The following is a 27,299-nucleotide window of genomic DNA, read 5'->3' on the forward strand; positions in this document are numbered from 1 at the left end:
GAGAAAAAGATCAAAAACTAAACGAAAAATTATTAAAATGACTAACAAACAATAAAATAATCATAATTAGAATAAGAATATGAATAAGAATAAATTAACAAATAACAAAATAATGGCAATAAGATAATAATGGTGTATAACGTATGTAGAGTATGTAAGTCTGGCAAAAAAAAAACATTTGCTATTTCTGTGTGAAACTTGATCTCAGGAGTATTTAGTCCTTCATATTTTTGTGAATAGTTAATGTACAAAACATTAAATGCATTTCTGTACTTTTGTTGCTAAATTAGCATTAACATAACAAAACTTGGAAAGTACTTTGTGCAAGTCCTCACAATGTATTTATTTTATAGAAAATATACTAAAACGTTTTTAGGTTTAGGGGGTTAACAGTATCATTGAAAGCTCAAAGATAAAATAATACATTGTATATTTGTGTGTATATTTTTAGGCATGCAACGAGTTCACCACCCACGTGATGAACCTCCTGCGTGAACAGTCTCGCACGCGGCCGATTTCACCCAAAGAAATCGAGCGCATGGTCGGCATCATCCACCGCAAGTTCAGCTCCATCCAGATGCAGCTCAAACAGAGCACGTGCGAAGCCGTCATGATCCTCCGTTCTCGCTTCCTAGACGCCAGGTTTGTCTACGTTACGTACCCTGTCAAAGTTATATTGACTCCACGCACCCGTCTCGTCTCCAGGCCTTTTCGTTTTATTGTTCTGTTTTAAAACATTAGGTTATGAAAATGTAAAAATACGTACTTTTCACCTGGGAAAACTTATTTATGTTCATCATAAAACTTATTTGTGTGTTGTGTTTAACAGCAGATGTAGTAAGTTTGATCGTTATGATGAGCCTTAAAATAGTTCAGACGCAAACTACACGTTTTCTTTTTTGCCAAATAAATTTAAAAGTACTTGAAAAGGATTAATACAGGATAATTCAAAAAGATTCACCCGATTTCAAAATGATTTTTCACTTGTAAGTCATTACAGATCAATGCAGTGAACTGTAAATGGTTTAAATGAGCATAAAGTTCAAGGTCTCAGTCTGAACCTCCTCCAGCTGTACGGACGACATCAACACCACAGCCAAACTCATCCCAGACTGGACTGAGCGTGTCGGGCGTCGCCGCTCTCACGGCTCTTTCAGTGGGATTTCGGAGATCATCCAGTGCTGTGGAACCAGCGCCGAACGCTCTGAGCTGTTGGAGCTTCACTGCTGATGAAAATCAGGCTGCACAGTTTTGACGGATTCGGTCTTATTGACGTCTAGAACGCAGAACGCTCTGCTCAGAGGTCTCATCTCCTCTCAGACTGAAGGGAGCCAGTCAGAAACTCTATGACCCCCTCTTTCCGTGGGATTGTGATTGGTTCCTCGGCGCCTCAAACAGATACTATAATATTATGTCCTGCACCCAGAGATTATGAACAATTTAGCCCAAAGCAGTGAGTTTGCAGATATTACAACGGTAACCGCAACACATTGAAATGTTAGTTTTAACAGTCACACATGTCTTGATATGTAGGCTGATGGAATCATTGAACCAGATATTTTATTTACATGGCGTGTGAATAAGACGGGCATAAAAGCATCTGAAAAATTAACCATTTTGAAAGCATGTGAGGGCGTATGGAGTTCTCTCAGTGTTTACTTTAGTGTGTTAAACTAACCACGCGGTGTGAATGCTGTACTTCAGCCTAGCTACCTCCCACTTGAGTGATGTGTGTGCTATATTATAGTCACCAGGAGGAAAATTTCAATAATATAGGATTAGATGTGATGTTATGGGGATGAAGACGGTCAGAAGCATGTTCTACTTGAACCAGTTAAACTGCTTAACTACTAGTTCATGTTATGCTTTAACCCTCCATTAGTGTCTGTCCTGCTCTCATTTATGTCCGATTTATTGAGCAGCTTGGTGAAAAGGTGATTTAGTATGGTGTGTTATTGAAATCTGTAGGATATGGTGCGTAAAAATAGCCTCAAATAAAAGACCCTCTTTGTCATTTTATCTTGCAGTCTCAGTTACTATGTTTTCCTTTTCTTTCTCTTTTTTTCCCCCGACAGACGAAAGAGGCGAAACTTCAACAAGCAGGCCACAGAGATTCTGAACGAATATTTCTACTCCCACCTCAGTAATCCGTACCCCAGTGAGGAGGCCAAGGAGGAACTGGCCAAAAAATGCTCCATCACAGTCTCCCAGGTTCGCTCACTCAACAACAAGACGACCACATCCAACTCAGTGACTGTACTGCGATTATACTCTATAGTACAGCTGCACAGTAACCTGTTTGCTGGGCGATATGACCTCAAATCAGTATCACAGTTACAATTAATGAACAATTATTTTTTTGTTTCTTTTTGTTTTTTTGCCTTCGTAGCTGACTGCAAAGGTTTGTACTGTACATTTCAAACCTGCGTATCTTAATGTAAATCGTCTCAACAACCAGATCACAATTCACACGACGTCTACGTCAATCCAACTACACAGTCGTCATAATTTCTCACTGCTGAGACCTAATAAACATTTAGATGAGCCACATGAAGCAACGTGACTCATTGTTCTTGTGCGCATGCGGGTCGGTTTAGGAGCTGATCTGTTCAGACTGATGTCACATACAGATCACATTTAAAAGATATTTTGAACAAACGAAAAAAAATCTGATTTGTGCCACTTTTACCTGCTGTGTGAACGTAGCCGTAGTTTCTGTGTCGCACTGTGGGAGTGGTAGTACATTTTTAAGGGGACAGTACATGAATACACAGTGTCAGGAGAGGATTAACAGAATTTAAATTAAAAAAAAAAAAAAGGTTTCAATTACTTTTCGATTAATCGCCCAGCCCTAATGTCACTTCATTATGTTCCTGTGACACAAGCTGCAGATGGATGGCGGGAAGTCATTTTCTATATTGGAAGCTGCCACAAGCTCTCAAAGTGCTTCCTCAAAGGTTTGCGTTGTTTGCAATTTCTCAATTCGATTTAACTGAAAAAGTATGAGGAGCTTTTATCAAATACCAAGGAGAAAAAAATCAAGAAATTGGCTGAGAAACAGCAGCAAAAATGGCTTGTGGACCTTCATCTGCCGTTGTGAGGACTAACTACAGTTGTGAGGAGTAACTACGAGCAGCACCAGTAAAACTGTGGTTCCACCTTAAATGGTGCAGCAGTTACAGTATGGCGTCAGGTGTTATAGGAATAACTGCACCATTTAAGGTGGAATGGGAAAATTCGACTAGGAAGCCTCGTATAGTTGTGCCTCAACACTTTTGTATGCTTTCATTAGTGTTTAGTAGAAGGACGTCTGGAGGACAGCGTAGTTCCTTTATCTGCTGCCTCGATAGTTCAAAAATCAATGTTCTGATTTTCTGCTTATCTTTTTCTCGCGGTGTTGTCTAAACTAGTACGGACTCGGTTCCATCTCATCCGTTCCACCTTTCACTTCCTGCCCTCCATCAGAATCATGTGACTTCAAACAGCCTATTAGTTTGAGAGTCGTTCTAACTCTGCTGTTATTTCACCATAACTTCACGTTTTTTTAACAAACACTATCACTCTGCTGAGATGCCGTTGCTAAGCAACAACTTTGCCAGCTGTAGGAGCCGTTGAAGCCATTGGAACATTTTTAATTCTTACTTTGCCACAAACAGAAAACTGATACTTTTAGATTACATTTCACTGACAGCCGATTTGCTCAGACTCTGAAGCCAAACAATCAGCCAGAAATGAACCCAACACCATTCGCCAAACTAAACGGGCTGTAAGAAGCTTTACAGACCGGCTGGAACAAAACAACATTAATACTGATCTGGAGAAACTGACCAAACTGAGCTGAACCTGATATTGGCTCAGTTTTACGGCTCAGTCTGATTTGGTCCGACTCTGAAGATCAGACACGTCTGGCGAATGGTGTTGGGTTCATTTCTGGCTGATTCCAGGTTGTTCAGCTGTTCTTCTGTCACAGATGCCGACTGAAAAGCTGCTCAGTGGAGACGACAGTTTGGGAATTTAGTGTAAGGAACTGGAGAACGAACTGCCGGCTGAGCAGCGAGTGGGCGGAGCTCGTTACTCTGACGTAGCTGCTCGTTAAGGAGCTATAATTTGGAGGAAGGAACTGAACATTAAAACATTAATTGCCTCGTTCACGGCCCAATCTTACTTTATTTATTCAACTGCTGTATAAAAGCAGTAGAAAACAAGAGGGAGGTGTGTTGTCATGTGTGCCGTAGGTCATCACAGCTGTTGACGGTAACACACTCCCTCTCGTGTTCTATTGCTTAATTAGCTCACTTAACACACGCGTATCAAAATTTGGATTTTAATTACTTAACAAACTCTCACTTGAAATTGCGCAGTGATGCTTGGGAGAATTCGTAGGTCTGTTGTGCAGCCCTACTGTGTAGAGAATGTCTGTAACAGATTTGTGGATTTGTGTTGTGAAACTTGGTGCTAAACAGATAAATATTTTCCAATGTCAGTTTGAAGATGATGCTTTTTTTAAATTAATTAATTTTTTTTATGATCATTATCCAAATGTGCATACCTGCGCCCCTTTAGGTGTCCAACTGGTTTGGAAACAAGAGGATCAGATACAAGAAAAACATCGGCAAATTCCAAGAAGAAGCCAACATGTACGCTGCCAGGACCGCCGTTACCGCAGCCAGCGCTTCCGCTCAGGGAAGCCAAGCTAACTCGCCCTCCACACCAAACTCAGCCGGTGAGTTCAGGCCTGAACAGCGTTTGGACAGAAGCGTGTGGTTATTACTCAACCAAACAGAGAGTGAGATGGTACAGCGAGTCTGAGTTTTCATGCCCTTATTGAGGGCAAGCTGTTGTAATTACCCAGGCATTTGTTACATTTACATTACAGAAGCGCTTTGTTGTCTACTTTGCAAACATTTTAATTAGGTGTGTCATAATGGATCATAATGCAGCAGTCTGAAGGTGTTGAATAAACTACGTAGATTTTGTCATGTTATAATAGCTTAGTGTATTGTTTGTATAGTTTACATATGCAGGTTCACTAAAGTTTAAAAATTTTAATAATAGTTAATATTGTTTCTGACATATTAAAATGGGATCTTTTTGTGGGTCCACTACCTCAGTCTCATAACTACAGAACTTGCATTAGTTGCATGGTATTGAATAATTCATAGTACATACTGAATAATTCTTGGTAGATACTGAATAAATTAAAGTAGATGCCAAACAATTCATAGTAGACACAGAATAATTCATAGTAGAAGTACATACTGAATTATTCATAATAAATACTGAACAATTCATAGTAGATACTGAATAATTCATAGTAGATACTGAATAATTCATAGTAGATACTAAATAATTCATTGTAGATGCTGAATAATTCATAGTAGATACTAAATAATTCATTGTAGATGCTGAATAATTCATAGTAGATACTAAATAATTCATTGTAGATGCTGAATAATTCATAGTAGATACTGAATAATTCATAGTAGATACTAAATAATTCATTGTAGATGCTGAATAATTCATAGTAGATTCTGAATAATTCATAGTAGATTCTGAATAATTCATAGTAGATGCTGAATAATTCACAGTGGATACTGACTAAATTATAGTAGATACTGAATAATTCATAGTAGATGCTGAATAATTAATTGTAGATACCGATAAAGAACTCTTAGGATTAATAGCTGAATAATAAAAAAAGAATGAATGATGTTCTCATGCATGCTCGTCTGCAGAGATGTGTTCAGTGAAGATGTCAGCAATAGATATATGAGCAGTAGAAAGTGTCTAGCAAAGAATCTTCCAGGCACCATCAGGATCAGTAAGACCTCTAATTGAATAGCACTTCTGAATCCTGAACCTGAACCTGAGGGCCGTCACAGTACAAAGTCTCTTTACTTGCTTACTTTTTCAACCATTAAGTCACACCTTACTTATCACATCTTTCGTAAGGTGGACTTTCTCGAGCTGAAGTCCACTCAGAGTGCAGTCGTTTGGCCGCAGTGTTTTCGCAGTAGTAAATGGACTTCAGGTAAATGGCCCTGCTCTGTCCGGCTGACCTCCTGGACGCCATTACGACGAGGCGGCCAGCCTTTTGTCTTGCGTCCCTGACGTGATTAGAGACCCATGCGCATTCGATTAGAGCTCTGTGGCTTTTTGTGTTGAAATTAAGTTAAAGCCTCTGGTGCCTTAAACATCTGGGGATTCATCCTCCATTAAAGAACAAATAGCGTTCTTTGATTCCTACTGTGACTCGATTAGCACTTCCTAAATGACTCGGCTGTGGCGACCTGAAGCTGGGCCGTCCGTCTTGACTGCAGTGTGAGCCGAGGTTGTCTCAGCTTTTTTCCTTGGAACTGCAGAAGCTCCTTTGGTTGCTAAGCCTAACATGGATGCACAATGGCTGATAACCATATAATATGGTTTGAAAGTTTGTAATCACTTGAATTAACAGTAAATAACGCAAATATTATATTAATAAAAAAAATTGTACACTAGTAACTTAATAAAAGTAATTAAAGTTAACTAATAAAGGCTATTTTAGATGTTATATTCCATATTTTACATATTTCTAGGGGCCATGGGAAGTTAATAAATGATAAATATTATATTGCAATATTTTATTTTGCTTATTATAATTAATTTTATTAATTTTGTTTTAAAATGAGATGTCTAATAATGTGTTTTATTGGAACTATATCCTGATATTAATATAATGGGAAACTACGAGGAGTTATTAAATGGCCAATATCATTCTGTAATTACTTTTATTTGTGATTGTTTTTTTCTACTTGGAAATTTGATAACTTTCGAAATATGAAGTGTTCATTTATTAGAACTATGTTCTGAACTTTAGTTTTATTAAAGCTTCATCATGGATACTATTTTATCAGACCTTTTATCACTGATTTTAGTTTTAATAGATATTTCTTTATTAGGACTTTGTGTCCATATTAATATAAATGGGAGAAACAAGGAGTTATTAAATGATAAATATTATTCTGTAATTGTTTATATTTTTATGAAGAATATTTTGTTTACTTCAAAATGTGAACTTCAGGAATTCTGGTTATTCATTTATTAGAACTATATTCTGATTATTAGTTTTGTGAAACCTTCACCCTGGATATTCATTTTATTGGAACTTTATTATTTTTAAAAGAACTTCTAAATGGAAACTACAATGAGTTATTAAACGATAAGTATTTTTCTGTCATTTTTTTATTGATAATATTTTGTCTTCTTAGAAATTTGATAACTTTTGAAATTTGAGGGATTCCATGTATTCATTTTCAACTTTATTCTGGATATTAATTTATTAGAGTTTAGTTTTACTGTAACTTCATTCTTGATGTCCTACAGTTTTCCTTTATAGCTCTGTTTATCGTTCTGGATCTCAACTGTCTTAGTTTTTTCCACAGATTTCTACTAATTATTTGCCTGAGATTAGAATAAGATGCGCATTTTATGCCCCTATTTGATTGATGTCGATTAATATAGTTGAAGTAGTCTTTTGATCTTATGATCTGTAATGTTTGAACTTTCTTTTTCAGAACTGATTTACTTGTATAGTGTTCTTTGCGCTGCTGTCATTTACTGGCTGAAAATAACCCTTGGCTGCTAACCTCTCTGACTCTGACCGCCGTGCTGCTGTTGCATGACTCTGATCTCTATCTTTCTCAACGTTCTTTCCCTCCCTCCCTCTTTTCTCTGTCTTTCTCTTTCTCGACCTCTTTCACTCTCAGGTTCTGCCGCCTCTTTTAACATGTCAAACTCCGGGGACTTGTTCATGAGTGTTCAGTCTCTGAACGGAGACTCGTACCAGGGGGCCCAGGTGGGCGCCAACATTCAGTCACAGGTAGGGGGCACAGCTAGCCTTTAACATTTATACAGCATTTAGTTACGGCTGTATAATCTGAAATCTGATTGGTTCGCTTCTGAAAAAATGGTGCATTCATTTTTCTTCATTCAAAACATTTTATTATTATTATCATTATTATTATTAATAATAAAACATAGCAGTCTAACACGATCCATCATCTGGTGCTTATTGTTAATTGTTGAATTAAGGATATTAAAAGTGAGTTTCTCCCACTTTGCTGCAGTAACAGCCTCTACTCTTCTAGGAAGGCTTCACACTAGATGTTGAACATTGCTGTGAGGATTTGATTGAGCATTAGTGAGGTCAGGTACTGATGTTGGACGGTCAGTTCTGGATCACTACAACTCATCCCAAAGGTATTGGATGGAGCTCCATCACTCCAGAGAACACAGTTCCACTCAGGGGCTTTGCTGGGGGGCTTTATACCCCTCTAGACCACGTTTGGCACTGGACATAGTGACCTTAGGCTCATGTGCAGCTGCTCCAGAATGGCCCAATCTATTGGTCAGTGCTTTCCTATTGAGTTTATGCAAGTTGTGTGTCAATGACAGTAAAATCACCTTACAGTAGTGGATTTGCTTGTTAGAACAGCTGTCTGAATATTTTTGGACAGACATGGCACTTTCTGCCATGTATATGATTCCCATCTCTTAAAATGTGAGTCTAAATAGATCATTAGCATTTCTTTAATCTCAGCTCTTCTCAAGTCTCTTTAACATCATGTAAAAACTAGCTGAGCATTACTGTGAATTTTGAGGATAAACAATAGAAATTGATCACACTGTAGAATATATGCAGAGAATAGATCAAAATAATTTCTGTGCTTGTTTAAATCATGGAAACCCATCAGATCAAGCTGATCACCTGGCGAAACAGAGCTCGGTTTCTTTCGTTTAGCACGTTTTCCAAAAAACATTGTGTGACTCGTATCTAGACCATTTACAGTTTTGTACAGCACTGTGTGAAAGTTTTAGGCATCTAAGCAAATGTGTAAACAGTCGACCTCAGCAGGGAGTTTATCACAATATACATTAGAACAAAGTCGTATTCATAATTCAGATAAACAGAAAAACAATAAACAGTAACAAGAATTTCTTAATATCCTTAATATAATAAAGACTCGTTAATATCATCAATGACATCATGAGCTCAATTTACTGAGCACTGATTGGTCAAACCAGGAGCTGCTTTTTAACTATAATATAATACTGGGCTTCCTCGAGGAGAGGCTTGGAGATGGGTAAACACACACACTCACATCCAGAACATCACTGTTTATTATTCATATATAATCATTATTAATATTCTATAAATTTTGTTTATTCAAATATTAACACTTTGATAATTGTGACAGGCCTACCTGGCGTGTATTACGGCATCATTGTTAGGGGTCTATTTCAGAGTTAACTGATTTATTTTTACCGCCTCAGCGTCCATCTATTGTGACCACGCTGGAAGTTAATCTGTCCAGTCAGGCCTGCTTTGTGATCTTCTGTTTGGACATCGATGTCACAAACTGCCTCCTGACCTTGTGGAGGTTATTGTTTGCCTGAAGCAAATTACGAGCCACAGCTATTGTCAACATCTAAATGAATAGACCACAACAGACATTCTTGGAAACAGCACAGCACTTGTCATGGCGTTGGTGTGACTGTGGCGCTGGCGCTGTGACGGCCCGACCTTGCCCAGCATTCTGCCTCTCAAACACTCGCCATTGCGTTTCATCCCGAAGTGACACTTTCCTTTCTAGCGTTCCTGGCATGCCTCTGCCGAATGAATAAACTGTCCTTAGGCTTAGAGTCCCTCATGAATATGCAGTGGAAGAAGCCCTTAGGAAGCTTTTTTTTAATGAGTTCCTCTGGTGTGAAAGTTTGGTAGAACGGCTGTTTGCACAAGGTCATTTGGCAAGAGTTAAAAATAAGCCAGTGTTAGCCTTTAGCAGACGTGGGTAGCAACTACTTGCAATCACATACAAAAGTTTGGGCGCCCTGGTCAAATGACATGCTCTGTTGATTTTCTTAGTAAAAGTAAGTGAGCAGATTGTCTACAGAGACAGAGACACATGTCTGCACCTTGTAACGTACTTAGTCATTACTGTTTATTTGCTGAATGTAACATAACGGGAAATACGACGCTGTTTTAGGGCCACTTAATAAAAATAAATATAGAAGAACTTCAAGAAAAAAGTATTGTAGTATTTTGAGAAAAATGTTGTAATATTTTGAGAATAAAGTCATAATATCCATCCATCCATCCATCTTCTAAGCCGCTTCTCCGTCAGGGTCGCGGGGGGATGCTGGAGCCTATCCCAGCAGTCTTCGGGCGGAAGGCAGGATACACCCTGGACAGGTCGCCAGTCCATCGCAGGGCAGACAGACAGACACAGACAGTCACTCACACCCAGGGGCAATTTAGCACGTCCAATCGACCTGACTGCATGTCTTTGGACGTTGGGAGGAAACCGGAGAACCTGGAGGAAACCCACACAGACACGGGGAGAACATGCAAACTCCACACAGAGAGGACCCTGGTCACCCGGCCGGGGAATCGAACCAGGCCCTCCTCGCTGTGAGGCGACAGCGCTACCCACCACGCCACCGTGCCGCCCAAGTCATAATATTTTGAGGGAAAAAAGTTGTATTATTTAGAGGATAAAGGGGGCTAATTGTAAGGGGCTGCCACTCACTCCCGTCTCTCTGTGGATCATTTTGATCTTCATCCTCACCGTCTGTGAAACTTCATGCCCTCTTTGAATGGGGGGAGATGTAGCCCCCCGATAGCCGTGTAGACCACCCTGCCTGAGATTCTCCTTCAACAACACAGACAGACGGTTTCCTCCGAGTCCGTCCGGCTCTTTATTCTAGATAAACAGTTTCCTGCTCAGCCGTTTCAGCCGGTTCTCACACTAATACCAGGCTGGTGCTGATGAGCAGGAGAGACGGGGAGGCTGAGTGTAAGGAACTGTACCCTCAGCAATACCTCATCAAATTCAAATCACAATAAAATATTTCCTTTTCTACTTACCAACGCAAATATATGGATTTAAAGTGTAGAATCTGCATTTACACATAATTTCTCCTCCTGTGTGGAAAAAAAAGACTTCTTTTAAAATTACAGCGTGCTTTTGTCAACTTCCAAGGATCTGCGTTCTAGTGCGAATGTTAAATTGTGACTGAAAATGCCTAAATTGGCATCTCCTCTTTTTCAGCACCCAGTTCCCATTACGCACTGGCTCATTTGTTTGTATTAATGTGAGCCGTGTTTTGTTTCGTAATCAATTCAGAAACAAATTGAGTTCATTATTCTGGTTCTGTAATACAAACAATAACATTTCTGCTGCAGTTGATAACCTTTTCCATTCCCAGTAGCCTTCTGATAGCTGCCTGACCTTTCTTCCCAGCACAGATGTCCTTCTGTTGCAGCTCTATTGTCTGAACATGTCTTTTGTTGATATTGTTCTTTTTGTTTTGTTTTGTTTTGTTTTCTTGGTTCTGCAGGTGGATACCCTTCGCCATGTTATCAGTCAAGCCGGCGGATACAGTGACAGCCTCGCTGCCAGTCAGATCTACAGTCCGCAGGGCATCAATGTAAGTCTGCAGCATCCTCTCATCCTCCTGTCTTTTGTCCCTCTGCTCAGTCTCTCACATCATCCCTGTCAGCAGCGGGCCTCAAACTGTGGGTCACCGGTTGGGGGCGAGTGTAGGTTGTAGTGAAGCTGCATAATCCTTCTTTTATTTGAATTTTTCAGTAAGCAGAGCACATTGAAGTGCATTGCAGAACAGAAGTGCTCACAACTGCACCAAACGTGTTATCAGTGTGGCTTTTTCTTCCAGCCGCCAGTCTATTTTAGGCTTATGCTTCAAGCTACATACACCTAGAAGATATCGCTGTTGTCGGAAGAAAACCTTGTATCTCAATTTTTGATTTAGAATACTGGATGTTGGCATCGGCCTACAAATCCCATATCAGCGGATTATAACACGTGCTTAAGGTTTCTAGTCACTGGTCACCTCATTGGCCACATTCTGCCACCCAGCTCGTCCTTTTCTTCAGATAAGAGACGAGCAAAGCGAAGACACTGAAAATGGGTTGTTTTATATGTTCTTTATATGTAAGGCCGAAGAATCTGAGGTTCAAATAATAATAAATTCCATCTTTTCCTTTTAGTAAACACTGAAAATGAGTCCTACAGACCTGAACACCACACAAGGGTTAATTAAAATTTTGCACATGCCACATTTACTGCTCTGTTGTTTTCCTTTGTATTAGATATAAACTGGCTGTGCAGTAACATTTGCAGAAAAATGTTTTTCTGTAGATTTGTTTACTTATTTTCACATGATTTGTCAATTGAACAGATGTACCCAAACCTTTGCTTCAAGTTCAAACTGTAAGTGCCTCCACTGGTAAGATTGGAGAAACAACCATTCATTATATGTTTAGGCTGGAATCTTGCTTTCATCAAATGCATCCAGTATACCTGAAATGACCAACAGTTTGTATCATGAGCAAGCAAATTATGGAGATTTGCCTTTTTTGTTTATGTGGTCATTGTTTGTAAACAGTAGATCCAAACCCAAGATGTGTTGAGATGGTTGGAAAAAGATGTGGGTTAAACAAAATGCCTTCAAAAGTGGCAGAATGTGGCTTAATACCGGTTCTGTGGCGCCCATGGGCTCTAACTTTGCCACTTTAAGTGCAGCTCGTTGAAGCTGAATGGTTGCCGTGTCGGTGAGCGGTGCTCATGGCGACGGGTGCCCTGGTAACAATGACCAAGGTGATCACGGGCATGACTTGTCAGGGGTCGTCAGCATTAACATGGCGCTCACAACTACACACACACATAACACCAATGCCTGTGCACAGGTGTTAGTCTGGTCTCACGCAAAGTCCAAATGTCCAGAAACTCAGAAATGAGCTTCTCTTAAAGGGCTCGTATCATGGAAAACCTTTTGGAAACGAGTCAGTAAGCACCAATAAACTGCCCATTTTCAGATGATTATTTTTATGACGTCACAGAAACCTAATTTACATATCAGTCGATTCAGCCTATTGCAGTTTAGCCCTGCCCATTCAGGCAGAAGTTATAAAGAGAGTTGCAGCCTGGACTGCGTTTTAAATGAGGCACAATTAACCAATCAGAACAGGCTTATTTACATATACCAGTCTTAAAGGCACTTTTAATTTTAATGGATAAAGAGAGGTTGGAAAATTATCATTATCATATCAACCAAACAGGCGTCATCAAAAAAATCAGAAAATGGCCCATTTAAATAATGATTATTTAACCAGGAGTGAAGAATTCTTAGTAACAATGCATCATATATCTGATGCAGCTGAATTTCAGGTCCCACTGGTTTAACAGTATCAGTAAAATCTTGCCATAAACGAATAGGAGTCATAAGGTGATAGTTTTAAATACACCTGTAATGTGTTGACAAACCACAGTTTCTGGCAGTTTTAAGGTATTTTTAGAATATTAGGATCTTCTAAGATCATTAGGAACACACAAATAACCCTTTATGTAAAGCGAGCAGGTAAGAAAAGAAGTGTTAAATAACAGAAGCCAACAAACCTGCTTCACCTCCAGCAGCCTCTGCGGTTTATTTGAGATATTTTTGTTTGCAGGCGACTAAAACTACTGGAGCCTGTTTTGACAAAAACATATTATTATTATTATTATTATTAGTAGTAGTAGTAGTAGTAGTAGTAGTAGTAGTAGTAGTAGTAGTATTGCCTTCCATTATCAGCTATTGAAATATTCTACCCCCTTAAATTCTGCATCGGTCCAACAATTTCATATCAGTCTTTAGCAGAAGGATTCTGCTCTGTGGGGGGTTTTGTCAGAAGAGCAGCGAGTTAGCGCACTAGCAGCAGCGGCCGGCGTGTACGATCCACAGCGACAGTGCGTGTTGCTGGCAGAGGAAATTGATCAGACAGTCTCCGGGGAGAGCTGAGTGGAGATTTGGGACAGCAATCCAACCGCATCGGTCATATCACACATCCTCCACCGTAACAGCTCTGACAGCAAGACGGCTGCGCGTGAGGAGAGGAATAACAGCACAAACATGCACACATGCTCTCTTTTCCAGAGCTGCTGCGTTACTAAACAAACGCTTTGGTCACGTTTTCATACTGACCACTGCTGGTCAAAGAGCCGACAAAAGATGCAGCGTTACTGGGAGCAGTAGAATAGCGTGTGGCAGTTTTGCGAAACTGAAATCACTATTTAATATGGTTTTTGTTACATTGCAGCACCAGAAATTAGGGAAAAAATACAGACCAAATATTAACTGATAATGTTATTTTATCATGGTTTAATGAGGTAAATTATCCACCAGTTTACCACACCTTGTGCATTAGCTTAAATTACTTAATGGCCTATGATGTCATGATATTGACATTCAGTAAAGATTTTGTAAATATTTAATATTTCATTTATTTGTTTCTTTTGTTAAACATGAAGACATGCACCAGCGACTGAATGGAAGTTTAATTTCAGTGGGAATTTATTTATTTATTTATTTATTTATTTATTTAGTGTGTGTGTGATGCCAGCCAAAGTCTTTTTTTTCCCAGTAATTAACCAATTTAACCTTTACTGGTAGCTGACTCTTATTAGTTATTATTTAAAATGCACATCTTTAGTCTGAGTATGCTTTTCACAGAATAGAGAATGTTTACACATCGTTATCATATGTGAATTTCAAAGTCATTGCATTTACATTTATGGCGTTTGGCGGATGCTCTTATCTAGAGCGATTTACAATTTTTAGGAGTCTTGCCCAAGGATTCTTATTGGTATAGTGTAGGGGGCTTGTCCAAGCAGGAGATTGAACCCCAGTCTACAGTGTAGTAGATGAAGGTGGTGCTGGGAGTCTTGCCCAAGGATTCTTATTGGTATAGAGTAGGGGGCTTGTCCAAGCAGGAGACTGAACCCCAGTCTACAGTGTAGTAGGTGAAGGTGGTGTTAGGAGTCTTGCCCAAGGATTCTTATTGGTATAGAGTAGGGGGCTTGTCCAAGCAGGGGATTGAACCCCAGTCTACAGTGTAGTAGATGAAGGTGGTGTTGGGAGTCTTGCCCAAGGACTCTTATTGGTATAGTGTAGGGGGCTTGTCCAAGCAGGAGATTGAACCCCAGTCTACAGTGTAGTAGATGAAGGTGGTGTTGGGAGTCTTGCCCAAGGACTCTTATTGGTATAGTGTAGGGGGCTTGTCCAAGCAGGAGATTGAACCCCAGTCTACAGTGTAGTAGGTGAAGGTGGTGTTGGGAGTCTTGCCCAAGGACTCTTATTGGTATAGTGTAGGGGGCTTGTCCAAGCAGGAGATTGAACCCCAGTCTACAGTGTAGTAGGCAGAAGTGTTACCCACAACACTAACCAACCACTATATATTGCAATAATCTACTTCTTGGAGCAGATTTTTACCAGCTGCATTTTCATTTTACACTACATTTTGAATCACTTATTAAAATATTTTGTTATTTTTATTATTTATGTAGTAATAGCTTAGACAGTGTAAAGTATTACACACACCAAAACCCATGTTTCTTTACAGTATTTTAAGAACTTTGGGACGAACAAGGTGTTTTTATATTTATATGTTTATATTTATATATATATATGGCGTGGTTGTTGGTGCCAGACGGGCTGGTCTGAGTATTTCAGAAACTGCTGATCTGCTGGGATTTTCACGCACAACCATCTCTAGGGTTTACAGAGAACGGTCAGAAAAAGAGGAAATATCCAGTGAGCGGTCAGTTGTGTGGACGAAAATGCCTTGTTGATGTGAGAGGTCAGAGGAGAACGGGCAGACTGGTTCCAGATAATAGAAAGACAACAGGAACTCAAATAACCAACCAGAATCTCTGAGGAACGTTTCCAACACCTTGTTGAAAGTCTGTCATGAAGAATTAAAGCAGTTCTGAAGGCGAAAATGGGTCCAACCTTTTACTAGCAATACCTAATTAAGTGGCCGGTGAGTGTGTGTGTGTATTGTAATGATATTTACTATGATCTTCAAGATTTGATGTTATACAGCTTTCCCAGTCATTATGGTGTCATCTGTGGCACTGTTGATCACTGTTCGTCATTCAGAGCACATCAAAAAATTCTTACTTTTTAAATTTCTAGATCTTTTCAAGCATATTAAATTTTAGAGTACATTTGTAACAGCGATAAACATTTGCGTCATAATGTAAATTGATTGTCAATAATAAATTGAGAAGAAAGTGTTTCAAACTGCTAAACCATTACAGAATAGTTTTTTTTTTTTTGTTTGCTCCGTTTTGCCAAAATGCATCTTATATCAGTGTTAAAAACGTGTCCGTTTTCCACTGAGTCTCCATTTATCCAAGTATGTAAGTGGTTCAGAAAGCCTGTTCCCTCAGCATGTTATTGACTGCCAAATTGGTTCAATATGAAACAAAAATCAAAGATTTTAGGGTGAAATTTCCCCTGAAATTATCTAAATGAACTTTAAGCGTTTTGTTTGATGAATGCAGAGGAGGATAGCAGGTCGTCCATTGTAAGAGAAATTCACCCTGGTTTAATTTTGCTTTCTCGGAAGTGATCCTGCAAGGGAGTTTAGGAAAGCTCCCTGCTTTAACCTTTGTGTTTTAATGCTTTGTAGACACAGTCAGAGAAAATCTCCGTTTTGACTGTTCACTGTTTTAAATAAGAACGCTTTCCTCTGGATTATTATTCCCCCGGATAACTTATTCCACTTTTCTCCCCATTGCTGATAATGATGGGGCTTGGACATAAAGCATTTATGTGGTGGAGCTTTCCCCCTCCAGACCGCCGCTGTAATTACGCCTTTGAAACAGACATAGGGTGTCACCAAAGCTGAAGATTTGAAAGTTTTTTTTTCCCTCTCCCTTCGCTTTTCTCTCTCTCTCTCTTTTTTTGATTACAGACTGCCTCTATCTAAAATAACAGGCTGTGAAAATAAGAGGCTGCCAAAGCCCATTTTCAGACACTTTTTCTGATGGCATGGAAATTGCTATTAATGCTCCAAATGCTCTTTAGGCAACCTGTCTCCTGGATGTGAAATGGCCTTCATTTTAGGTACCCATTATACTTTCATTCCTTTAGCCAATGTGATAATTTGCAATAATTGATTCCTCCATCATCCGTCTTTGAAAAACGTGTTCAGGAAATGACTCGTCTTATGGTTCATTTGCTGTCATTTCTTTTAATTGTCTCACTTTGTGGCTCACTTTCTCTGAAAAAAACTGTGTGGGGGCAGATACTGCTTGATTTTTTTTTTTTATTATTATTATTTTTAGAAATGTACAGTTTAAAATAATGCATGGAAGACATAAGAGAGTTCATTACAGCCAGGCTAAAAACCTTATATAATTTTCATTGTCAGGAATCGACAAAAATACGTCAGTAATGTAAATCTTTCCATTATTATTAAGCAAGACGGTAACTTCTCATGAAATCTGTATTATAATACACCGATCAGGCATAACATCAGGCATAAGTCCACCTCCTTGTTCTACGCTTATTGTCCATTTTATAAGCTCCACTTACTATACATATGTTGTGATGGTCTGAGTGGATCAGACACAGCAGTGCTGCTGGAGTTTTTCAACACTGTGTCCACTCACTGTCCACTCTATTAGACTCTCCTACCTTGTCGGTCCAGCTTGTAGATGTAAAGTCAGAGGCGACAGCTCATCTGCTGCTGCACAGTTTGGGTTGGTCATCCTAACACTAACTAGCACACTAACCCACCACCACCACGTCAGTGTTACTGCAGAGCTGAGAATGATCCACCACCCAAACAGTACCTGCTCTGTGAGGGTCCATGGGGGTCCTGACCACTGAAGAACAGGGTAACAGAGTATCAGAGAAACAGATGGACTACAGTCTGTAACTGTAGAACTACAGAGTGCAGCTATACAGTAAGTGGAGCTGATAAAGTGGTCAGTGAGTGTAGAAACAAAGAATTTCTCTCTTTTAATAAACTGCAGGTGAGAAATAAAAGCTGCTTAGTCCTAATTATATTTCTTCTGATTGATAACATTTGAAAGAAGAAGCACTGAAACCTCAGACTATGGAGAGAGATGAAGGTGCCACTGAAGAACGGCCTTTGGTTCCCTAAAAGTCCTTTCACTTTAAAGAACCTCCGTGTCTGACAGAATCCTTAAATTGATATCAAACCTATACGTTATGTGAACCTTAGAATCTCTTTCTAGTTCTTTAGAAAATCAAAAATGCTTCTTTTGTTGCTTTTGTCTGCTCACACAAGATACAGTACTACGCAACGACAGAGACCTCCCCCTTTATTTCATTTCCAATCAAAACTACACATACAGGTTATTCATTTTTCAGGATGTCTCTCTCAGGAGTTTAGATGTAAGATTTGCATAATAAATCATTAAGTCAAAGGAAAGCGAAAAAGCAGGAGTTTCAAAAACTGGAGTTCAAAAACTGATTCAAAGCTCCAGAGAAAATGAGGCTCCTAACAACCACCTGGAAGAGCTGGTCAACCCCAAAACTGCCCCCATCAGATAAACAGTGCTGAAAGCTTTGATCTCTGAGAGAGAGGAGAAGATCAAGCTGCTTCAGGTCTGAAAACATCCACAGGTGTTTCTGTCCATCCTTCCACTGTGAGAAGACCACTCAGCTCTGTGGGTCTGAAAGGACGAGTAGCTGATCAAGAAGAACCTCACTGAGAAAAGGAGACGGACACATCAAAAAAGAATCAGGATGATTGACTGACCGCACCAGAGTCCAGACCTCAGCACCACTGAATGGGTTTGATTCAGAAAATCATCAACCAGCTTCTCAGACTGAGCTTTGGAGGCGTGTCTGCAGGTTCTTTGAGGAGCTGAAAGTGAGTCTCCTGAAAAGAGCGGAAGCTGGAATAAAGGGAAAGAGTGGAGACACTATTTACTGAGAAGTTGTTGAGCTTTCTGTGCAATTTTCATTCAAATGTTTCTTCACCTATTTTTTCCCCTCTGATGCTGAAAAGAGAATAACGTGAACTTAATGGCCGTTTTGTGTGGAAATTAAATGAATGAAGGGTCTCTGACTTCACACAGTCGTGTTTGTTAATGCCAGGTGTGAAAAGGCCTGAGTAACAACTAATTTTTATATTGTTTTGTGAAATATGCAAATCATTTCACACCTGTTGTCGTTTGTGTTTCTGTATTTCAGGCGAATGGCGGCTGGCAGGACGCTCCAACCCCCTCCTCAGTGACCTCGCCCACGGAAGGACCCGGAAGTGTTCATTCTGACACGTCCAACTGATCTCCACTGACTATTACCACACACATCACCACCTTCAAACTCACAGGACTCACTGCTACATCTGGTTTGGGATTATAACCACACATGATCATACCACCCCTCTGCTACTATGGAGCTTTTGAAATTCTTTACAGAAGGTTTCAGGCTTCATAGTATTACTTTAGGTGACACAGCAACTCGCCTGTGACAGTTTCTTTCTTTATGAGGCTTACGTTCAGTAATGGAACAAAAACAACCCTTATATTTCAATTTAATGCTTCATTCTACCTCTCAGAGAAAAAAAAATCAATATGAAATAATAAGAGCAATCTTTGTTTTCTAAAAGAAACTTTATTATCGGAAGACAGCACCTGCTTACGTATTGTGTCCAAGTGGTTTTGAAGCAAAGTTGTTTTTGCTATCTATCGGTACGTGACATTGCATCTCGTCTTATTTTTGTTTTTTTTGTTTTTTTTATTTTATATATAAATATATATATATACATATATCACTACTTACATGCTACTTTTTACCTTTTTTTTGCTTTACCCTTTTATCATTTTAATAATAAAAGCGGATTGGAGTAATGGATTCCTCATTTTAATCAAAAATACCTAAATTCTTAGCAAAAATGTCTTGCTCTGTAAAAAAAAAAAAAAATTAAAATTAAAATGGCTAAATTAAAATTTAGATTTTATTGAAATTCGAGTGAAATAAAAGAATGCAACACACCAATAATTGTCTTGTTACTTTCTATTATAAATAGGGCTGGGTAATGAAAATGAGGCAGTAAAAGTCTAGGTGACACTGCGAATACAGTGGCGATTATAATATGCTTTTTATGCACGCAGCTGAGCTTTTTTAACGGCCCTCACACCCACACTGTTACACAGTGTGTTAACCCTCCTTTTAGAGAATGCAAACCTCAAGCTAGAACGCAGTAAACGACTGAATAGCACAATGGATAAATCCACAGCTTTGCACACAGGAGTTCAGTTCTGGAGAAGTGCGTTGCTAAAAGAATGCACTGAGAGATGAAAGGAAAAAAAATAAAAAAAAACTTTTGCGCCCTAAAATAACAAACCCTGTAATTCAAAAGAAACATACATCATTCTTGTCCTTCTTCCTTGTTTTTTAGTGCAAACCAATCCTAGATTATTTCTAAATAGATTTTTAGTTTTTAGTTTTTACTGCAGTTGAATCCACGTGGAAGTAGTTTGTTTACTTCCAAGTTTGCATCTCTCATTGCACTTAATAAAGGATACAAATTCCGGCTCTTCTGATTAAAAATTCACTCTGTTGAGTCATTTCAAAAGTAGCACTGTCAAGATGCACTTTTCAAAGGGAAGATTGATAGTAAAACCAAAAAAATTTTGGTTTAAATAACCCTTCACTCAATAGTTCTTTGGAAAGCAATTGATTGAGGTGAGGTAGGTGAGTGAGTGTAAAGAACCTGTTTGAAGTTCAAAGAAGCTCCAGATCTAGGAAGAACCCTTAAATTGGAGCCTTTACATGAAGTGAACCTCTAAAGGATTTTCTTTATTTCAAACATAGTTCTTTAGGGAACCAAAAGTGGTGGTTCTTCTTTGGGTCAGAGAACCATTGTCAGAGTATTATTTTTCATGTAAATGCTGAAAAATATTAAAAATCCAAGATGCAATTTTTAAACATATTGCCCAGCCCTGCTTAGATCAGTGCACTCAAAATTTTAAGGCAGTCAGTTTACTTACTTCAAGTTAAAACACCTTTTCTTATTTAAAGGATTTCTGCTAAAGATAAAAGGAAAATCTTGGACTATTTCAAAACCTGGTTACTGGATGCAGCATAAAGGCGCATTATTCCCTCAGAGTGAAAGTACAGACCAAATGTCATAACCAACTCCGTGTTGACGCAGATTTCATTTGTGGTCATTTCCTCCCTTGTTTGTTTTTGAGATGCTGTCTGTACGTTGAGCCATAATAACGTGTAAGTCAACGGAAATATGACTAGTGGCGGAAATGGCGGAAACATTAAGTTATTACGGTGCGTGTAATGTCATTTCCCCCATCCGCTCTCACTTCAGATCGCTTTCAAACGCTCAACTGTTTATCACTCCTCCACCTTTGTAAGGGAATGTATTATAATATCCATAACCTGTTTGTTTGAATAGATACAGGTGCCGTCTCTAATCTGAATTACATGAGGAGAGGTTACGATACAGTGAAAAAGAGCGCATTCAGTTTTCCTGATTCAGGTGTTTACATCATTTCCACATTAGAGCATTTCAGCCACAAGAGCATTAGTGAGCTTTTGTGTGGAGGTTTCAGCAACGGGTGAACTTAAAATTCACTCATCGGCAGGCTGTCTGGGTACTTTGGCGTGGAAACGTTGTACACACTTGAAGTAAATTCACTGCTTCATATTTATTCAGTGTACTGTTTATTCTAATTGCACATTCTTACACTCTTTATTTTTATTATTTTTTTGTTTGTTTGTTTTTTTTTTGCATTTGCGAGACTTTGGGCAACACTCACTAACCTGAACGCCTCCTCGACTCGGCCACTCGAAACTGGGTTGCGAATCGCTGATGTGTAAACAAACATATTTTGATATCTTCTTGTTGTCTCCATGTGTGCGAACAGACTGTGAGTGTAAAGTTTTAGAAGCTGAGCATGTTTTCGCTGTTTATTTGAAACAACAGCCAAGTACTGCTCTCAACCAAAACCCTTGTACAATAGCTGTAAAACGAAAACCGTAGTATCACGCTTTTATCTGTACGTTCATTATTAGCTCTTCTCAGTTTCATGTAGTATTTGTAAGACGTTGAAATTCGGATAACACTGCTTATTAGGGGTGTTACGATACGCATATTAATATTCCTTTTTTATACTGAGGTGACGAGATGATGCACACTGTGAATCAAATGCAGCTTCACTGTTAAGATGATTAGCTTAATCTTGAAAACTAACAATAAATCAGAGTCTGTTAGTTCTAGTGGTAACACTGTTTACGATTGTCACGTTTGTAAGCCTTTATTAACACATTCATTACATGTTATAATGCATTCATAAGGCAACATAAACATGGCTATATTTATAAAAATACATTACATGTTATAGCCATTATGCATGAATTGTTAACAGTGCATTATAAGTACTGATCATAAGTTATAAGAGCTCATAAGCTGTATTTGTCCGCTCTAAGTAAAGTGAAGCGTACTGGACTAAAGCCTCCTCCAGGGTTAAGTGTGAGAGTTAAAGTTGAAGAATTTACTGAAGGATTTACTGAAACACTAAAACATCCACAGTAAAGCTCATTACAGGCTTCAGACGTCAGAGTTTAAACTAGAGCAACATCAGAGTTTCACCCAATGTGGGAAAGTCAATGTTCACCACTGTGAATGTGCACCACCGTTAGCCTGGCACTCACTTAACACTGCATATCCAATATTAGACTGTCTGGAGCACCTGAATATTCAGGATTGAAGCCCCAAAGATGCAGCCCTAACAGCACCAACGGTGAGAAATAAAATACTGGAAATTTGTCTTTACGCTCTCCAAACTGGGACTGACTTTTTGGCACTGACAGTATAACATGTTATTAACAATATTAATAATTATATTAACAATTCATAACGTATGGCTACAAAGTGTAATTCATTTTAATTCAAGTATTACCATGTTTACATTGCTTTATGAATGTATTATAACATGTTATAAATGTGTTTATAAATGCTTACAAATATAACATTCATAGAAAGTGTTACCATTCTAATAATAGCAAGTTAACAGAACAATAGTTGGTGTGCAACAATAAAAACAAAAAAAAAAAAAATTTAAGGCAGTCGGCTCGCTCACTTTATGTTAAAACACTAAATTATTTTTTAAGTACTAGACTGTATACTGCAAAATGTATTTGTAGTAACACATACTGACACTAATTGGATTGGCTCCTGTTATTAAAAAGCCCCCATGATATTCCTAAAAAAGAAAAGAGGCAGCTATGAAAGCAGCACCTGAAACCTTTTACACTTTGTAATGTTTTTAAATTGATTTGCCTTTGGAAATGACTTGTGTTAATTATGCTTTTATTTTCTTGTTTTGACAATTGGACTTCAACCAAAAAATAAAAGCAAAATGAATAAAAACAGTATGGAGTCCTCATTTTTATTAAAAACATTACTATATAATGTAAAATAGCATATTAAGGACTAATATGATCAGTTACCTTAGCATAGATTAGGTTCATAAACCAGTGGTTCTCAGCCTGTTTTAGCCAAGAGCCCTTCAATCCTAACTCCCCTAGAACCCTTTAGAGCTCCTTCTCAACATTTTTGCCACACCAGGGACATAAACGTAGTAGCGCTGGTAGATTAGCTCTGTATTCCATGCATCTCCAAATGTTTTGCTTTACTTGTGATGTAAGTCAGTGGAACCAGACGCTTTCCAAATCATTTTTACGCCGTTCATTTTGTTTCATTCATCATGAAATTTACACACAGGGCAAATGGAAATGGTCTTTTTAAAATTATGTCAAAAACTGAAAAATGACAAAAATGGAGATGCGAGGTTTTGTCGCTGATCTACTGCCTTACTAGTTAGTAATGTTACACAAGCCACACGTAACAACAGCAAGATACTGAGTCAATCTCAAAAATACTATCAAATAGTTATTTTATTTCTGTAGCCATCCTACGTATCTTAAGTTAACCCCATGAGAACCACTGCCTAAAACACCACAATGGCCTACAAATATCTAGAACAATAGAAAAGAAAAAAATCTTTATAATAATATAAAGGTGGTTGTGAATTAAATCTTCGTGTCCACCTTTTGCTTTTTAATTTGAAAACGTCACACAAAACGGAAAATGTACTGAAAAGATGAAGAAACGGGTGACGTTCATATTTTAGAATAATGTTACCTTAATTTTCACCACCGTCCTCTGTGTTTTTTAATTAGTCACTTTTTTTTCTGTATTGGAATGATGCAAAACCCACAATACATCCAGTATCGTATCAGGATATTGTGTATCGTTACACCCCTATGGCTTATCTGCGTGTAGCATTAACCACGACTCCTTTTTCACGCCCCCTTTGAAACACTGGTGCTATCGTTCAGGCCACGCAGTGGCAGCTAATGCGGCTTCGCTGCCTGATTGAAACAAACGTAGTAGGAAGAAATCCAATAGTGAACTAATTTTTGTTGAACATATATCCCTGTCAGTCACGGCTCTGGTAACGAAGTTTGCTTTTCTGTACAATGGATGAAAATCCACTTAAACGGGGAAGTCATTACATTAATACGATTTGGACGTTTCGACAGTTAGTCTGAGCTTCGCTTATGCAGGTTAGACTCAGTTAAACTGCCCAGTGGAATTGGTGACCCTTTGAAGGACATTAGTTATTGAGGGTCATCCTTTAAAGGGAAAACTGAATTTCTCATGAAGTATTTGACCAGTGTATTGTGAACTCTATATTGAAGCTGTACACTTGGATTAAGCTGAATTAGTCTGATAGCAAACTCTTTATTCTGTAAAGAGGGTGGACTTTAACCCATTCATGTCCAACAACTAGTTTAGTAAGATGAGGATGAAACTTGTTCCGTTTGGTCCAAAGCGGTGAAGTTTTTTGTAGTTGTAGCTGGCATGAAATCTTAACAGTGGCCAGTTGAGTTTGTGATAACATGCAGTTTTATTTACAGTCAATGGTCCGATGTAGGGCTGAGTTTAAAAGTTTGAATATTCATACTTGTAGCTTCTGTACTGATTCTGGACCTGAATATTTTTTCCAGTGCCCTCTTTGGACCCACAAACAGGCCCAAAGTTTTATTATACACTTATATAAACTAAGAGTAGCTCAGACAAGTTCGCATTGGAGTCCCTGCAGTTACAGAATAAGCTATGGTACATAATAAACCTGGAGATTTTAAGGGGTTAAAAACCCTTTCATGATCCTAAGAACCATTTAGGTTTTTTGAGTTTTCATGGTTCTGTAAAGAACCATTAAAGAACCATCTTTTTCAAGACTGTTCAAGATTCTGAAGTGACTCAGGAAGGCGCAGAACCTTAAGGTTATTAAGGAAACCTTGATAAAATTTAATCCTATTTAAAAAGTGGACGTGGAATTCTCAGATCTCAAAATTGATAATTACAGTATATCGCTGTCGTCGGAAGAAAACCTCGTATCTCCAAAATCCTAATTTTACAGGGGAAGGAAAAAATCTATTTTATTTTTTAATGTAAGTCAGTGGAACCAGGCCAATCATCATGAAATTTACACAGAATGTAAAGAAAAACAGGCGTTTTCAAATTATGTCACAAACTGAAAAACGACAGAAATGAGATGGATTCTCTTCCAACAGCAGCGATATGTTGTTTGTTTGTTCACAGAAATATTAAAATACCGAGTAGAGCATCAAAATAAATTACAAACTCATAGCTGTTGTGGCGTAAACAAGAAATGAGGTGAGATGCTTGAATTGGGAATATTTACTGACCACGACAGACAGCAGACTAATGAAGAGTCGCTGACGACCCAGCATGTAAATTAGACGCCCCGTCAGCAGTCGAGTTTGGGACAAACGCGCTCATTGGCTCAGTAATGCTGTGAAGACTATCCTGTCCAAAGATTGGAATCCGTGTTCTCAGTAATATGAAACCAAGTTGGCTGCAGATAAAGTAGCAATTCTAAAATGTTCCTCCTGAACAACTTCGCCGGTTTCAGACGCTCAAAACCTGAAGATAGAAATGAAGAAATGTGTCTAGAATCATAGTCTTAAAAAAGATGGTTCTTCAAGGGTTCTTTAGTAAAGAAAATGGTTCTGTATACACCCATGCACACTCCAAGAAGCCTTTGCATGATTAAAGAGTCCTTTGCATCGTGAAAGGGTTCTTCAGATCGATGGAAAACGTGCTGTAGATGGTTCTATGTAGAACCTTTTCCAAAATTCTATATAGCGCCCAAAAGGGTTCTATCTTTACAAAGTCAAGCTTTTCAAAAAGGTTCTGAACTGAACCATCTGTAGCACATTCATGCACATTTTCCATCAATCTGAAGAACCCTTTAATGATGCAATGGGTTCTATGAGTGGTCATGGTTCTACATAGAACCATTTTCTTTACTAAAGAACCCTGTAGAACCATCTTTTTTGAGAGTGTATGAGATTCTGAAGTGACACAGAAAGGGTGGATGAAATGAAGTTGAATCATATTTCAAAAATTGATAATTACAGTATGTTATTGATCTTTTTGTTCACAGAAATATTGAAATATGCCTTTTGGTGAATAGTTTCTAATATTTAAATCCACACTAGAAGTTATTTGTGTATCTGAAATAATGAAAATCATTCACAGTGATTCCAAACTTGAATTGTAGCAAAGGTTTTGATGTTTGCTGTTGATTGACATAATTCAGGCTGTACTGTAAAAGTATGGAGCGTTAATGCTCAGCCCGTCCCATCTGACCAAAAGACTACATTTATTATCATAAAAAAATGTCAACAACGTACTTTAGCCATATGGTTTTAAATGTAAAATATCCAATATGGACATTAATGGGTTAATATTCCTCACCTTAAATTGAAATACGAGCAGTTACTGGTACAGTAGACCCAAGCTGAAAAAAATGTTGTGATGTTTTTTCTTCTACTTCTTTTATTTTTGTTGCCTACTATTTAAAACGCCTTTTGTCTCCTGTTTTTTAATTTACTCGTATTATGGCAGTATATCATGTTAATCATTTTAAAGCACCCAGGTGTGGCTGTTTTAATAGGCTCATACTAAATCAGCGGTAATATATGTTGATACTCACCACACATACGAAAGAAACATGCTTCAGTTTACTGACGGTTGCCATTTAAAAAAAAAAATGTATATATTTTTGTGAAATAGATTTGACTGCACCTGTTACAAATGCATTATTAGACTACACGATTATGTACCATATGAAGTGTTGAAGTCCAAAAAAAAAAAAAAAAAAAAGATTTTTTTTAAGCTCACAAGTTCCACAAAACATTGTCTCAGAATGGACATGTTTATCTTCAATAAATGTTGTATTGCTCACTGAAAAGTGCTGATAGCATCAGTACAGTTCTCTTTCTTTATTCTTCCTGCAAAAGGCTCTAAGCAGTGAGCCAGTGGTTTTATCACACTTAAGGAAACGAGATTACATCTTAATATCACGCCTATTAAAAACAAA

At 38.3% G+C, this 27,299-nt stretch overlaps 1 protein-coding gene across 2 annotated transcripts in view; it reads left to right on the top strand.

Annotated features, from left to right (window-relative positions):
• pbx1a (pre-B-cell leukemia homeobox 1a) overlaps positions 1-19,600 on the top strand; it is a 110,789-nt gene extending 91,189 nt beyond the window's left edge. Inside the window, exons 4-9 of one of the 2 annotated variants that reach the window (XM_017716963.2) lie at positions 452-642; positions 2,076-2,211; positions 4,564-4,723; positions 7,746-7,858; positions 11,380-11,469; positions 19,054-19,595. In XM_017716963.2, coding sequence (XP_017572452.1) covers positions 452-642; positions 2,076-2,211; positions 4,564-4,723; positions 7,746-7,858; positions 11,380-11,469; positions 19,054-19,146 — 783 coding nt within the window. In that variant the 3' untranslated portion in view covers positions 19,147-19,595. Of the gene's footprint in view, positions 1-451; positions 643-2,075; positions 2,212-4,563; positions 4,724-7,745; positions 7,859-11,379; positions 11,470-19,053 lie in introns of both variants that reach the window. The other variant, XM_017716964.2, reaches the window with a different exon arrangement.
• The last annotated feature ends 7,699 nt before the right edge of the window (positions 19,601-27,299 follow it).

The sequence above is a fragment of the Pygocentrus nattereri genome, chromosome 19, assembly GCF_015220715.1.
Source record: "Pygocentrus nattereri isolate fPygNat1 chromosome 19, fPygNat1.pri, whole genome shotgun sequence".
NCBI lineage: Eukaryota > Metazoa > Chordata > Actinopteri > Characiformes > Serrasalmidae > Pygocentrus > Pygocentrus nattereri.